Raw genomic sequence first — 15,331 nt, forward strand, 5'->3', positions numbered from 1 at the left:
TATTAGATAATAGTGAATTTAATCATTCCATTTACCTAATATCATACTACTTTCAGTATTTATATATTTTTTGTGTATTATAGTATTTCTTTCTGTAGTATTTGCAATATATAATGTCTAAGAAAATTTTGTTTTATAATTATCAAAGAACACAATACCATGTACTAGTGAATAAATAAGTAAGTACTTTAAATATGTATCTTTCAACAATAGAACAATGTTGTGATATATTGATAGTTGATTGAAACATGCATAAGGTTTATAAAAAAAATCTTATATATCATACTTTGTATTATAATATATTATGCGTTAATCGTAATAAGATACATATATTGAATAATGTTAATATAGTTGTTCGCATATATATAATACGCACACGCGAGCTCGCATATATGCATATATATATAAGATATAGTAATATCTTATAAAAAATTATTTAGTTGTTTAATTCTTCTATTAATTTTTCTTTATTCTAGTTAGTGATGATTGTAAAAAAATGTTTTATGAGATTCTATAATATAAATTTTTAATGTATAGAAAACGTATACATAATATATGATATAATTTAATTGAAGTTGTTGCATATTATCTATTTATAACATGCTGGAACCTTTGCATTATGTATTATAATAAATATCATGGAATAAGGTGGTAAAGTAATTTGTTCTGTAGGTTCTAATACTATAGGTCGGAATGGTGGTAAATTTCCATTGGATTCCAATTTCAATAATTCTCCATTCATTTTTATAGTCCTAAAAAAAATTGAAATAAAATGTTACATAATCTATTTTCATGTAAAGTAATTATTACATACCTTGATTGTAGTTTTTCAGAAGTAAGTGCATATAAATAAACTTTAGCATTTCTGTGAAATACAGGAATTCCTTGAATAGTAACATGAACAGGGAAGTTAGCTAGATTAATTCCATATATTGTAATTGCTGGAACTCTGCCAGTCCATGCTTTTTTTGGAGTGCAATGTGCATACAATCGTAAATACTCAAGAGGTATTGGTGATAACTTTAAAACTTTTTCTGAAACAAATTTCTTATAAACTATACTAACCCACCAGTCAGGATTTGGTATAAGATCAGATCCAATCATAGCATAGTTTCCACCAAACAATGATTGCCTGGTAACAACATTTACTCCTGTACTGGCACTGTATCCCAATTTGTCAAGCCATAAAAATCCAGCTACAAATCTATCTGATAGCTTTGGTGCACCTCCACCATAAGCTGTACTTGTTTCTGCTACAAAAAATTCTTTTCCATCACTTAATTTTGAAATTTTATTTCAAAGAGACTAATATGATTACATACATAACCACATAGGAATAAGTTCTCCTGATGATATAATTGCTTTTTGCATGGATTTAATTTGCTTTGGCAAATAATTAAAAGTTGAAATATTTATAAAATCAGTTAGTTGAGCTTCCCTTCCATTAAGGTAATATTGATGCCAAGTAACATAGTTTACACTATTTTTATCATTTTCTAAAAATGTTTTCGCATATTCCTCTCCCATATGAACTGTATCTTCTACATGATTTACTTCTGGTCCCACAAGGAGACTTTTATAATATCCTACTTCATTTAATAATTCCCTCAAGTGACAATAATCATGTGCAAGTTGAGTTGCATTAACATTTCTATTAAATACATGATGAAAAGAATTTGGTTCTGAAATTTTATTATTATTATGTATCAAATCCATTTAAACGATAAACAGATTGAATAATAAAATATGATATTAAAAAAAAAAAAAATAGTAAATAAAACATTTACCATTTCCTAATTGCCAGTCTAGAATCATGCCTTTATTTTTGGCAAATGAGATTATATTTTTAGCATTAACATCATTCCAAGAGTCATTAACATTTCTAATCAATACATTTAAATCGAATATCATTCGCAATTTTGATTCTGTTGCAAAGTTGTATAAATTCTCAAAGTCTGTCTCATTAATAGTAAAATTACTTATATCTTGGCCGTCCACCGGATTAATTATTTCTTCGGAAACTATTTTTGTCTATGCAATATAATTCATATAAATTATTATCTAAATGTTTTTAAATAAACATGTATATATATATATATATTATATATGATAATTTCATAAATGATACAATAATATACCAACTTGATTAAAGTGTAGACAATCTGCAGACGTACCGCCTACCCGAACATAGGCTGGTCCAAGAAGCCGAGCTAAATTTATAAATTTGCTATCCTTTATTGGAAGACTTTTCATATCACGAAGTAATGATGTATCAAGACCGAATGACAAAAATTTGTCTGACACTGTGTGTAAAAGTGGTTGTCTTGAATATAAGTGAAGGACGTGATTATTAACTGCCTGATTTATCGTATTATTGAAATTCCATGCTGATAATATTAAAAATATCATACAAAAACCCAGAAGGATCAAACTAAAAGCGGGATGTATTGTTGATTCTGAAATTTAAAGAAGAATATGAACGTGTAGATATTATAATTGTATAAGTAATCTATTGGGCGTACTTGAAATTCAAATTTTAAATATTCCATGCGTAATAAAACATGCAATATGGCGATAATATTGTATATATATTATATATATGCATGTGTATTTTAACAATATTAATTGCGTATAGAAATAATTTATGCAAAGAGTATTTATTAAAACGAATATTTATTAAAAATAAATTCTATTAATTTCAATGAAAAAACTTACGGATTCGAAGTTTGCCAAACTTCCCATACTCATTTTTTCCTTGTTCGTTGGTTATAAAGTAGCTCATAATTTGTTCAGGTTCTTAATTATCTATATATATATTTCAAAATAATTTTATGTATACAATTCTTATTTGATTTGTGATAGGAAGCAAACAGGTTTATCAAGTACTATGATTAGTTTCGTTTATAATCACTATAAATTATATAAATAGAACAATAATTATACTTATAAAAATATAAAGATTAAATATAAAGAACATTACTATCATAAATTTGTTAAAATAAACAGAATGATAAATATATATGCCGTAATTTAAACAATTTAAGTGATGTTAAACGATTTACTAGTGAAACATTTTATCTATTAAAAATGGGTGATGTTTCTGCATTTATTTTCGATTGGAAGTTTTACATTTTGTATAAATAATTTTATCGCTATTTAAAAAAGGAGCTCCTCTTTTACGTGTATATTTTTTCTTTCTATTATTGTAGCCGTGTTGTTCTATACTGAATTGGCTTGTAAATTGTTCCTGCTTGAGAACTATGATAATTATGTTAAAATTACAAAGAACCTATGATTCTTGTGTTTCTTTAAAATATTAAAATAAATAAAAATACTGATATATATATATATATAAATAAATGTATAATATTTATATTAATAAGTACCTCCAGGTGAAATTTGTTCAGATAGCGAATCTAAACTAGAACTTGATGATTGAAAAAGTAAAGACCGGCTTCTGTGTATCGCAACACGATTACGATAAGACAAACTGCGCCTACGTTTCTGTTTTTCGTTTAATTGCTGCTTTGATTCTGAACTACTTAATTCATCTTCAGCCCAAAACGGTCGATCAGTGTCATCGGATATTGGTGGTGTTGTTGGTGCCGGTGACTTAAAAATAAAGACATTTCTCTTTAAATAAAAGCATATTTTTGATAATAGTAACTTACAATATCTTGAGAAATTCTAAATGTAAAATATTGTTTGTTATTAACATCTAATTGATTTAATACCCCAACAGATATTGTGGTACAAGATGATTGATTTTCATAACCTTCATCCTCGGAATTTTGTATCGTTTTACGAGTATCACCGCTAGCATAATAACCCATTATGAATTTTGTTTAAATTTTGATAAGTTATACAATTATAAAATTTAAATTTTCTACATATGTTTGATTACACTGATGATTTTTTGTACTTTGTGTCTAAAATTTAAATGTTTAGAAGAGCCATTGGAAATAAATGGCAGGCTTTTTTTATTATGGTAGAACAAGTTGCATTATAAGTTATAATTTGGAATATTTATTTAGTACATTTTTTGGTTTTTTAATGTTAACAGGAAGTTATGCTTTATAAAATGTCTTTATTATATCTTCCTTAAAATAAAAATGTTAAATTTTCTTTAAAATAATATATATTACAAATAATTATTTTTGTTATTCATTATACTATAGTACATAGTTGTAATAATGTCTTAAAAAGTAAATTGAATGAACCTTTGAATTATTAATACAAAATCTATTCTTGTATTTTTTATTATAATTTAAAAATAATTTTAACAGATAGAATTTCAAATCATATTTATTTATTAAATCGTATTTCTTTGCGCACATCTCAAATATCTTAGATGTCCAGTATCATCCTTTAATGGTGATAGGATAAATTTATCATTTCTTTTATCCTTCCCAGTAAAGTTCTTTAGAACTTTAATGCATATCACATTACACATATGTATATACATAAATATATAAATGTCCTTAATCGTTCTCTGATTTTCTACGTTTTTTTGAACGTGGACTGTCTGTATCATGAGGACTTGGAGTGATGTGACTTCTTTTTCTTTTTATACTACTTTCACTAGCCTCACTACTACTACTTGCTGCAGTTCTTGTTTCTCTCCTGAGTGTTCCCTCCCCTGTAACTTGTACTAATATCTAAACAAAATTAAATAATGTTAAATTTCTTGAAAATAGTAATTATGCATAGAAAATAATATTATATTTATATATTTACTTGCATATGCTGTAAACATTCTTCCTGCATTGAAACTGCCATTTTGTAAATAAATGTATCATGTTTATTATACATAATGGCATTTTGAAACATTAACATGACATCACGTTGAAAATGCATCGTAGATCTAATTGTTCCATTGTCTATATTTTTTTTAATAGTGGATAAGTCCATAGGTCTAAAGATAACTGAATGATATCCAGGTGCTTGATCTTCTGTAATAGGTCTCAAAAATATAGATGCATACTTATGTGTAGCAAGTCGATTATAAACCAACATGACTGCCTTCTTCCATGCCCTATAATCTGCACCTTCTCCAGTACCTTCATTTTCAGGTTCACTATCAATACAAACATTTTGTTTTTTTGAATAAGTTTTCATAGCACGTCCTCCACTTAACTTGCTTAATGATGATTCTTCTTCATCTAATTCAGCAGTATCTTCTCCAGCACTTATTATAGATTCTAGTTCTTTTTTTACATTTTGTTCAGTATCTATACCTTTTTTCTCTTCTTTCTCTTCTTTTATTTGAACTTCTTTTTGAACTTCTGATATTACAGAATTTTCCAATTGACTTTTTGTTTCTTCTTCACCTTTTGAGTCTTCATATGTATTTTCTTCTTTCTTTACAATGGAAATGTCAAACTCAGATTTAATAGGATCTGCAGGTTCTGTTTTTGAAGTTTCTATATCTTCCGGAGATACCAGTTGATCTTCCTTGACTTTGATTGACCAATCTTCCACAATTGCTGTTTCCTCTATTTCCTCTTCTTTTATTTCTATATCTTGCAGGATAGAGCTTGTTGTATCTTCCGAAGAATCTTTTGTATCTTCTTTTTTAAATTCATCTGTATAAATTTCTAAAGTTTCTTCTGTTTGTTCCTCTTGAGATTTTTCTGGAGATTCTTCACTTACTTCTATAATAGTTTTTTCTTTGACTACAATTATGGGGTCTTCTTTAAATGATAGGTCAATAGATTCTGTGCTCTCAATTGTATTTTCTATTATTTGTTCTTCTGTTATCTTCTTTTTATCATCAGAGCTACTTTCATCATCTTCTAAAATTAAACTAATATCTTGTGATTTTTCTGTATCCTCGGTACTAGGAAGATCATTTGTTACTTCAGATGAAACACTAACAACTTCTGCTGATGGAACATCTTGCTGTTCACCTGTAATTTTAGCAAGATGCATTTCTAATTGATCCAATTCCATATTGCCTTTATTTTCTAACTCTTCAGAGCACACTCTTTGTAGTTTATTAGTAGATGACTCCTTAATTTCCGGTACAATTACTTCAGTTTCTTCTTCTTCTTCAACTTCATCTTCTGCTATTTCTTCTATTAACTCTTTTGTAGGTACTTTTGAATCATTTTCTTCAGTTTCTACATTTGAAGTAGAATCCATAGTATCAAATTCCTCAATGATTTGTTTCTCTTCTATTGGAATATCTTTGCTATTTTCACCATCCTGAGTGTCTAATTCAGGAACAAGCTCTTCATTCAATGTTACTCTTTCATAACATGTACTTTCTTCAGATTTCACTTCCTCTGATGCACTTGGTATGGTTTCAGATACTTCCGCAACAATAACTTTATGTTCTTGTGGTTCAATAGCAACTGTCCCTATAATTTCTGCAATATTTGATGTACTGGAATCGATTTCTTCAATAGCCATTTCACTTTCTGGTGAATTAGAAAGCGATACAGCTTCATCTACATCTCTGGGTTCTGGCCGTTCTGTTACCACTGGTACTTCTTGAATTTGAGGTACAGTAAGGGTATTAATTGTTGATGTAGTTGTATCTATAGTTTGTGGACTACCAGTAATTTCTTCTTTTATTAACTCTTCTATATCTCCAATAATTTCATTGATTTCATCTTTGTCTATTACATCTGCCATTATATCTTTACGTATTACATCATCTATATGATCTATAATCTGTACCATACTTTCTGTAGATGGCATATTTGGAGTGCTAATTGCAAGAGGCTGAGCAGATACAGATGTTTCATTTTGTATTGTAACTTGATGCATAGGTTGAGGTTGAAGACTGTGAACTTCAGTAGGAACATTTTGTTGAGAGACCATATTTGGAGTTGATTGTAAATTAGGTAGAGGACCCCTGTGTGCATTAGCAGGCATTTCTAATAACATAGATAAGGTTGGTGCACCAACTGATGGTCTTTCTGATGATATATTTGAAATTGCAGAAGTAACTAACTGGTGCAATTGTGGAGATACATTTTGTGTCAATTGAGAATTTGGTACTTTAGGACTAGAACTAAGTAGGCTTGTGATCGTAGGAGAGCTTACTTGTGCTGTAGTAGTCGTGGTTTGAATTTGTGTTGTTGGACTTGGTGATTTTAATAGACTTGTTAACAATGGTGACCTTCCCCCCCTAGCTTTCTTTTCATCTTCATCTGTATTTTCTATTGTTTCTTGAATTTCTATTGTATTTTCAGTAGATTTACGTTGAATTATAGTAGTTCCTGTTTGTGATGAATTTAATTCTTGCTTCTGTTGTCGTTTTGCTAACCATGCAGAATGTGCTCTTGCTTTTTGTTCTTGTTCCCGTTCTTCTTGTTCCATTGCAAGCCACATTTTTTGTAACTTGTCCTCTGATACTGATCCAGATTTTAACATATTTATTTCAGCTTTAAGCTGTTGGTATTCGTCCCTTTGAAAAGCTAATATTTGCCCTAGTTCAACTACCCTTTCTTGTGTTAACTTTCTAACTATCGATTCACCAGTAGTTTCTCCACTTTCCCTTTTCTTCCTCTTGGGGGTATCTGCATTTTCCAATAAATGTGCATATTGAATGGCACAAGATTTTTGAGAAAACCAATCAGGTGGTCTTAATGTTTCTTTTTCAACAAATGCTTTTAATGATCGTGATACACTCATCCAATTTTGATCTCCTGACTTCAATACACTAGAAGCTAAACATAGTTGTTCACGAGTACTCCAAGTATCATATGATTTTTTTAATTTTAATCCTGCAAATATTATAGTATTTAATAAATTAAATTTTATATAATCGACACTTTCAATACTATTGTAAGCATGTAATATTTATGTTTTCAAGTATTAATTGATTGTTTACATTATATAGGTTAAGAAGCAACAATTTATTTTTTATGTAATCATATAAAAGTAAATAGTAATATATTACATCATTTATCATTATGATAAAATATTTATAATATGACACTACAGTAATCTATTATTAATTAAATATAAAAATATGTTAACCTCTAAATTATGAACTATAGTACACAAACTTACTGTCTTGTACTGATGTCATATTTTTTAAAGCGGGTATCTTATATTTTCGAATATGTATAATATAAATATCAAAAAGTTCTAAACAAATCAAACATTAGAAATTTTGTCTCGTTTAGAATTTTTTGCGTTTGATAGTTCTCTTTTGCATGTAGATATTCTATTGAAACGTGGAATGCGCTGACAGCTGATTTCAAACTTGGATGCGAGGAATACGAGAAACAGAATTGTAATGGCGGATGCAAAGTAAGCTGTCAAAGTATGGTGCATTATATTTTTCCTTTTCATGAACGATTAAATATAGTTCATCGAAGATTAAGTAAGAAGGTAGCAAATATGCGTTAAATAAGTGAAATTATGAAATAAGTAATGCAGTCTGTGTAATTTGTATATATAACTAAAAGTGAGAATTTCTTGTATATACCAATTAATAACTCTTAAAACAATTTCTACTTTACCATGATGAATAATCGGCGGCGAACAAATAACTTCACTTATGTTAGTTCTTGTGTGAAGTACATGATATTTATGCTCAATTTTGTTTTTTGGGTTAGTAAATATTTTATATTTCTCATCCTATTAATTATCGTATCATTATTATCACTAATAAATAGAATATAAGCAAACAGTAAGCAGAAAATTATGTATTACATGTATTTGTTATTTATAGATAAATCTTATGAAAAAATCTTATTATATGTAGAGAAATCTTAAGCGAATGAAATTTTAAATGTTTTATTTTGTTGTACAGTTATTTGGAGGACTTTTAATTGGAGTAGGTTTATATGCATTTGTGGATAAATGGCAAGCAACTGGTTCCGTTAGAGTAGAAAATGTATATGATGTGATCCTTAATATTTCACTTGTGATGGTTATTGCTGGAGGAGTAGTCTTTGTTGTTAGCTTTGCAGGATGTGTTGGAGCATTACGCGAAAATACTTGTCTTCTTAAATTTGTTAGTATTATCAGATATATCGTTATATTAAGCAATTTATTAATACACAAGTAATACTTATTTATTGCAGTATTCACTATGTCTATTGGTATTTTTCTTGCTTGAGATGGGTATTGCAATTGTTGGTTTTGTATTCCCACATACATTGCAATCATTATTGGAGGAGTCATTTACAGATAAAATCATACAAACATATAGGGAAGATCCTGATCTACAAAATTTTATTGATTTTGGGCAACAAAAAGTAAAAATTCTTATAAACAAATATTTATTAAGATATATTATTATAATTAATAATATTTAACAAATCTATATTTCCATGAACAGTTTAGATGTTGTGGTTTAAGCCAAGAAGGATACTTGGATTGGGGAAAGAATGAATATTTTAATTGCTCCAGTCCTAGTGTTGAACGTTGTGGTGCACCATTTTCATGTTGCATTAATGCTACAGACATATCAGTAAGTACATATTTTTTACATTTTGTTAATGAGAACATATTGGAATTTAAAACATTATTGAAATGTTTAGAGTGGTCTTGTGAATATAATGTGTGGCTATAAAGTGCAAATGTTACCAGTATCTGAAGCAGGCAAGAAAGTGTGGACTAGCGGTTGCATTGAAATTGTACGAAGTTGGGCAGAACGCAATTTGTACACAATAGCTGGTATTGCTTTAGGTATAGCTCTTAGTCAACTTTTTGTCATTTATCTTGCCAAGACATTGGAAGGTCAAATTGAATTGCAAAAGTCTCGTTGGCATTCCTGAGCTTGACCTCAGGCCACCTACCGCTATCAGATTCATTCTCCTCCCAGCAGGCAGGTGGCCAGTGGCCGAATGAGAGGTCAAGACAATGAAACAAATGTAAATGTCCGGATGACTTTACTTGTTCTTTTTGCAATCTCTGTATACATACTTTGTATTCTTTCTTTGATCAGACTTGTACTTTACTTCAAAAACTATTTTCATGTATATTTAAGCAAAGGCTAGCTTTTATTTTCTTTTATATATTATTCTATTTTTATAACTATTTCCTTTTATCTCCATTATTAACTTATCTTATATCTTTATCGAATCTATATCGATAAATTGTTAAGTGATAATTATATATTTTCTTTCTTGAAATTTTATATAACTTGCATAATCATAGGCTGATTACTTTTAAAGTACAGTAATTCAACCTAAAGTAGGATATCTGAAAGTGAATATTATTCAATCTATACATTTAGTTACATATAAAATTTGTTGCAAAACTTATTCACATATGAAGAATTTTTAATTGACATAAGATTAATTAAATTAATACTATTAATCATGTATAAGATGGAATTGATTTTGTAAAAATATTAATTCTTTCGTTATACATGATTTATTATATATATATGTATTTATAATACAAAATTTCATATGTTGGTAATTTTTGCATCAAAACTTTAAACCATTATTCGCACATTATATGTAATAATATTATAAGTATTAAAAATATCAAGCCTTTAAATATCCTACGAAAGACTTACATTAAATAGTTTAAGAAGTAGATTCAATTCATAAGAGATTCATGATTTTTATATTAATATTTTTTTTATATATTTACATAATTATTTGTGAAAAATTTCACCGTGTGTGTCACTACGTGAAACTTTTATAATTTCATAACGTATCAATTACTCAATTCGCCAAAATGTAATAAAATAATGATACGGTTAAAACACGCACATGGTTAAAACTATTATTCAATATCTCTCTTGCTATCTATATTTATCTTTTTTAACATTTATATAAGCATATTACAAGATATTAGTAAGTATATAGTTGTTTCTAAATCGATATTGTTGATTCTTTTATTATGCTATATTAGTGTAATTGAAGTAAGTCAAAAAAGGAAAGAACGTCCAGTGCCAAAGTCAAAGTATCATCATTGTTTTATTTGAAACAAACTTGACAATAATCTGGTGTAAATGATTTGTTTATTAAGTACATACATAGTACATCTGCGTGTCTTTTTATCAAGAGTAAATGTAAAACTGATATATATAAAACCATCTAGTTTGTAATAAACAAATATTATTCTAAAACTGTGTTCTTACCACTATCAATAAATTGTTGTATACTTATAAATCATATTTTAAGAATGTATAGACCAAAAGGAAAGAAATTGTTATTACTTCTTGTAAATATTTATTTATATAAAGTAGTATCTACAAACATACTATCTGAATATTCTAAAATAACACTTTGTCCATCTATAAGTTCCGTATTTTCAAGCAATTTTATTAATGGTGTATCCATTTCATTACATATTAGTGCACCAGTTATATGATGAAATAATTGCAGTTTAGATGCTCCTGCTACATTATTATTGTTGGATACTTTTAATATATCAGCTATTGAATCTATAGCTTTCCCAATTGTCCAGTTCATGTTCACATAAATACCTTTGGATGGTCCTATATGTTTGTTAGATATTGTAGTTGGAGGATATACAAGAAAATAACATCTTTCATTTACTGGTACATTTTTTGAGCCAACAGCAGAACCCTTTACACGCATAAGTCTTACCTAATTAAATAATAATTAAATATACAAATATGCAACATTTTTTGCTAACTATTTAAATGATATAACATACTTTATTGGCCATTGTAGTATTTTTAGATTTCTTCAAAGTATCTGAAATTTCTTGATCTACTATAGCTTTTGCTTCAGCAAATTGTTTTTTTGGAATTTGCCATTTTTTCAACTTTGTTGTTTTTTCTTCATTAGTATATTCCAGGCAGCCATGATATCTATGTTGTAGACAAAAGTGTTTCTTACATTTGATGCATTGCATTTCAATGGGTGAAGTTTCTTTGCACGATTCATCTGAACATGTATAATTTGGTGCCCTTATTTTGGTGTATGTGATCTTATCTTTCAAACCTAGACACTTATGAGAACCTATATGAAAATGCTCCTTGCAAAATAAGTCATGGCAATGATTGCATTCAAATGGTAAAAAATTTAATTGTTTGCAATCTTTGATTGAACATCTCTCCCCAACATTTGGAAACTCCATTTTTAGATCTATAATACAAGATACATACAATACGTACACTATAGCAGAAAAATAATCTAAATAAATTATTAATGTGTTACTTGTGTCCAGTTGTTATATGTATATAATAAGTTATTGCCTATATTTAATTATGAGACGGCGTTGGTGAATGTAAATGGTTCTCACTGAGAGTTCCTAAAGCTAGATTATTCCACTTTTGTTCTAATTCCTTCAGTGTCATATGAGAATCACCGTTGTCACTTTCAGGATCAGGTAATTCTTGATTTGGCACTACAATATCGTCAATAGGCAAACGCTCTTTATGCCAGATCTCATCAATTAAATCTAATAATCTACCATCTCTGCACACTTGACTGTCCATACCGCAAAATATAATATTTTTTCAATATTTTCTTCTATTTATATAAAAACAAACTAACAAAATAATATATTCGATTATCAATTATAATAAATCTAATAACATTGAACAATCTTCGTCACTGTCATAGCGTAATAAAGATAGCCAACTCTATGTCTAAGATCGTATACTAAAAGTTGCTATCGTCTGCTACCGTCGATTAAGAAGATTTCACGATCAAGAAATAAGTAGTATTATTAGAGAGGATATTATGTATCAAAATTTACTAAAATGCATACATATTTTATTTTTATCCAACATTTTTACATTAAGGTACTTAAAACAATTTCAGTTGTACTAATAATACTATTATTTAAATTGTTTAAAGTTATTATTTTATGATTACACTTATTAAAAAAATTCCAAATTATCAATAAGTTTTAATTAGTAAAATAATTTAATCCTTTGGTACATAATTTAATTATACAGTTTATGACAATCTACGACCCGGGTTTTCATCACCATTCACTATAGTGAATTCTTCGCAGTCATTCTTCATAATAAACGATTACATATTTCCTTTTAGTTTTGTATTAGCCATCTTGTTTCTTATTTTCATCGGATAATCGATTTGGATCATGTTTTTCGCTTAATTTGTTGCAAACACCTTCTTTGATATCACATGATAGTCCGTCGGCGCAAGGACAAAAGATGTAATAAACATCCTTTAATGTCAATTGAGAACCATCTGGATATCCAAGGGTCACGTTAAGCGTTGAAACGTTACCTGGTCTACAAACTTCTCCCTCTTTTTGCATAGCTTTACATTGTGGTACACTATACCTCATTGGCCCTAGAATTACACGTTGATCACTAACCTTTGATTAGTTTACTAACATCTTATTGAAAAGCAATAAATACCTATGGTACAACAATGGCCTGGTTGACATTCTGTGTTGCTCTGACAACGTATATCATCTGATCTATCAGCTTGCGCGTTGCAGGGACATGTCAATGCGAATAAAAAAACAGAAATCACAAAAATTGGCGTCATCATTGTTATTTTTGCTCGCTGACTCCTGCAACGAAAACGCATTTCCTTTTTTTTTTTTTTTTATTATTCACAATAAATCTAACATGATATACAAGTCACATATGATTTAATAAAAATAATTATCTGTAGGATCGACTGTACCTATTATTTTAACGCGATATCTTTTTTCATTTCTCATGCACGATTTAATTTTACAATTATAGATATTGTTTTAAATGATATATCTTAGGAAGTACATAAATAACGTTACATAGGATCGTCTTATATGGAGTTATCTTTGTCAGAATTTCACGATTAGTCACGATAGTCACGCGTTGATCGTAAAGTTAAAATATAGATAGAGGATGCAGTATTCAAAACTGTATTTAATACTTGTCTTAATTTCGATGTTCCAGAGATATCGCATTATGCTATTTGATTATCGCGACCTTCAACTTTCTTTCGTTCGTGATAATATGTCACTATAAATTACACAATTTCTGTGATTAGTGTAATAAACTAAATTGTTTTGAAGATAGTCCACAGTTATCGTGATGTGTCAAAACTCGAAGTATGGAGTTGTGAATGATTTGAAATTAAAAATCAGAATAACAATGGAATTGGAATTCGTTAAATTGCATTCGAGACAATTAAAATATCATACAAAAATATCGACAATATCGTAAAAATTGTATATAATTATAATAGAAATTTTAATAAGAAAATTAATTTAATTAAATGGTTGTGTTTAAAATTTCAATGAACCACAGTGTTTTTACAAAAGTAGTGGACAAAGCAGAAATGGACAAAGTATTTTTTACAAACTTCAAAGATAGCGAGTCTATAGTGTTATTTTTACAAATAAAACTATTCGTAATCACGTTTAATTAATCTGAAACACTTTTTAATCGCGAACACCAGTTTTTCCTGTTCGCTTTCCTCCTTTTTCGTTTAAAGAAAGAATTGAGAATATTATAAAACTGTATGTAAGTACATATGCGTGAACACTTACGAATCTTGTATACAGTCTGCAGTCGGCAAACACTTGTTCACATTTGATCGCACAAATCGATGGTCTCTCTTTATATCAGCAGCTTCTCCGCTTCTTTTATTCCTCCAAACAAACGGTTCGCGCGTATTTTTGATCAAAATAAGACTTCCGTTTGACGCACCTCTGTATGTGTCAAATTAATTGCATTATACTCTGAAAATATATTTTTAAAAGTAATTGTGTGATACAGAGTATTTTATTTTAAAATAAAGAAACGGTAACTTATCGATCAAAGTAATTTATACTCGACATCATAAAAAAATACGCAATACGTAAATAATTTCTGCGATCTTTTTTTAATAAATTTAATGCGATATGAATCACATAATCGACGTATGTAAATGATAAATTCAACAAAAGATCGTCTATTTATAATTATGTTATTACGTAATCAATTGAATGGAAATTCCAAGACGTGAGATCGCATCAGATCCTGAAAACATACGTAGATCGATAATTGATGGCGTTATTGTTTCGCATTAATACGATGATGTCGATCAGCAGAAGTGCATAAATATTGACAATATACCAATTTAATTTACATTTGCTAAAAAAAGATCAAGTTTCGTAAAAAAATATACAAAATTAGTCATTCAATTAGCGTTTAATTTCATGTTGTTTAGTTAAATAGAGATACGTGAAACATGTCAGGTACTTGTGCGTAAAATTGTTATATGTACATTGGTATTTATACATAAAACTGCTATTAAGTATTTCCTCATTTTTGATTACTCATTTTCTAGTTTATGTTATCGTGGGACCAGCATTTCCTCCAAACAATTTACATAATTCGTGTTCACCTGCGGGTATTAGTGATTACACAAGTTCGATTCGGTCCTGAGCGATTTGGTAACGTTAATATATTTCGGTGCTCCTCCGC

At 28.6% G+C, this 15,331-nt stretch overlaps 6 protein-coding genes across 9 annotated transcripts; 1 reads left to right on the plus strand and 5 right to left on the minus strand.

Annotated features, from left to right (window-relative positions):
• Positions 1-351: 351 nt before the first annotated feature.
• Positions 352-3,515, minus strand: LOC139991013 (heparanase). Of its 2 annotated transcripts, XM_072010767.1 has the most exons (7): positions 3,387-3,515; positions 2,716-2,805; positions 2,143-2,456; positions 1,788-2,031; positions 1,323-1,682; positions 815-1,253; positions 352-752 (listed from the first exon to the last, which is right to left on the minus strand). In XM_072010767.1, exons 2-7 carry the CDS (start codon positions 2,780-2,782, stop codon positions 590-592), a joined length of 1,587 nt encoding a protein of 528 aa, XP_071866868.1. In that variant the 5' UTR covers positions 2,783-2,805; positions 3,387-3,515; the 3' UTR covers positions 352-589. The 2 variants fall into 2 exon arrangements, with proteins under 2 accessions (XP_071866868.1, XP_071866867.1); XM_072010766.1 differs by lacking the exon at positions 3,387-3,515 and having other exon boundaries at positions 2,716-2,905.
• Positions 3,432-11,050, plus strand: LOC139991025 (tetraspanin-33). 2 transcript variants are annotated; one of them, XM_072010798.1, is made up of 5 exons: positions 3,432-3,590; positions 8,774-8,977; positions 9,048-9,221; positions 9,305-9,436; positions 9,507-11,050. In XM_072010798.1, exons 1-5 carry the CDS (start codon positions 3,432-3,434, stop codon positions 9,741-9,743), a joined length of 906 nt encoding a protein of 301 aa, XP_071866899.1. In that variant the 3' UTR covers positions 9,744-11,050. The 2 variants fall into 2 exon arrangements, with proteins under 2 accessions (XP_071866899.1, XP_071866900.1); XM_072010799.1 differs by lacking the exon at positions 3,432-3,590 and adding an exon at positions 8,188-8,571.
• Brd8 (Bromodomain containing 8) lies at positions 4,068-8,164 on the minus strand. The gene is made up of 3 exons (XM_072010752.1): positions 8,026-8,164; positions 4,738-7,736; positions 4,068-4,658 (listed from the first exon to the last, which is right to left on the minus strand). Exons 1-3 carry the CDS (start codon positions 8,042-8,044, stop codon positions 4,482-4,484), a joined length of 3,195 nt encoding a protein of 1,064 aa, XP_071866853.1. The 5' UTR covers positions 8,045-8,164; the 3' UTR covers positions 4,068-4,481.
• Positions 10,926-12,030, minus strand: LOC139991027 (AN1-type zinc finger protein 1). Its single transcript, XM_072010801.1, has 2 exons — positions 11,605-12,030; positions 10,926-11,534 (listed from the first exon to the last, which is right to left on the minus strand). The coding sequence occupies exons 1-2, from the start codon at positions 12,028-12,030 to the stop codon at positions 11,154-11,156; spliced, it is 807 nt and encodes a 268-aa protein (XP_071866902.1). The 3' UTR covers positions 10,926-11,153.
• Positions 12,031-12,154: 124 nt separating this feature from the next.
• Positions 12,155-12,536, minus strand: LOC139991043 (anaphase-promoting complex subunit 13). Its single transcript, XM_072010825.1, has one exon. It carries the CDS (start codon positions 12,389-12,391, stop codon positions 12,155-12,157), a length of 237 nt encoding a protein of 78 aa, XP_071866926.1. The 5' UTR covers positions 12,392-12,536.
• Positions 12,537-12,649: 113 nt separating this feature from the next.
• LOC139991034 (uncharacterized) lies at positions 12,650-15,202 on the minus strand. Of its 2 annotated transcripts, XM_072010814.1 has the most exons (5): positions 15,184-15,202; positions 14,839-14,884; positions 14,413-14,574; positions 13,289-13,446; positions 12,650-13,220 (listed from the first exon to the last, which is right to left on the minus strand). In XM_072010814.1, the coding sequence occupies exons 1-5, from the start codon at positions 15,185-15,187 to the stop codon at positions 12,961-12,963; spliced, it is 630 nt and encodes a 209-aa protein (XP_071866915.1). In that variant the 5' UTR covers positions 15,188-15,202; the 3' UTR covers positions 12,650-12,960. The 2 variants fall into 2 exon arrangements, with proteins under 2 accessions (XP_071866915.1, XP_071866914.1); XM_072010813.1 differs by lacking the exon at positions 15,184-15,202 and having other exon boundaries at positions 14,839-14,909.
• Positions 15,203-15,331: the final 129 nt, after the last annotated feature.

The sequence above is a fragment of the Bombus fervidus genome, chromosome 9, assembly GCF_041682495.2.
Source record: "Bombus fervidus isolate BK054 chromosome 9, iyBomFerv1, whole genome shotgun sequence".
Taxonomy (NCBI): Eukaryota; Metazoa; Arthropoda; class Insecta; order Hymenoptera; family Apidae; genus Bombus; species Bombus fervidus.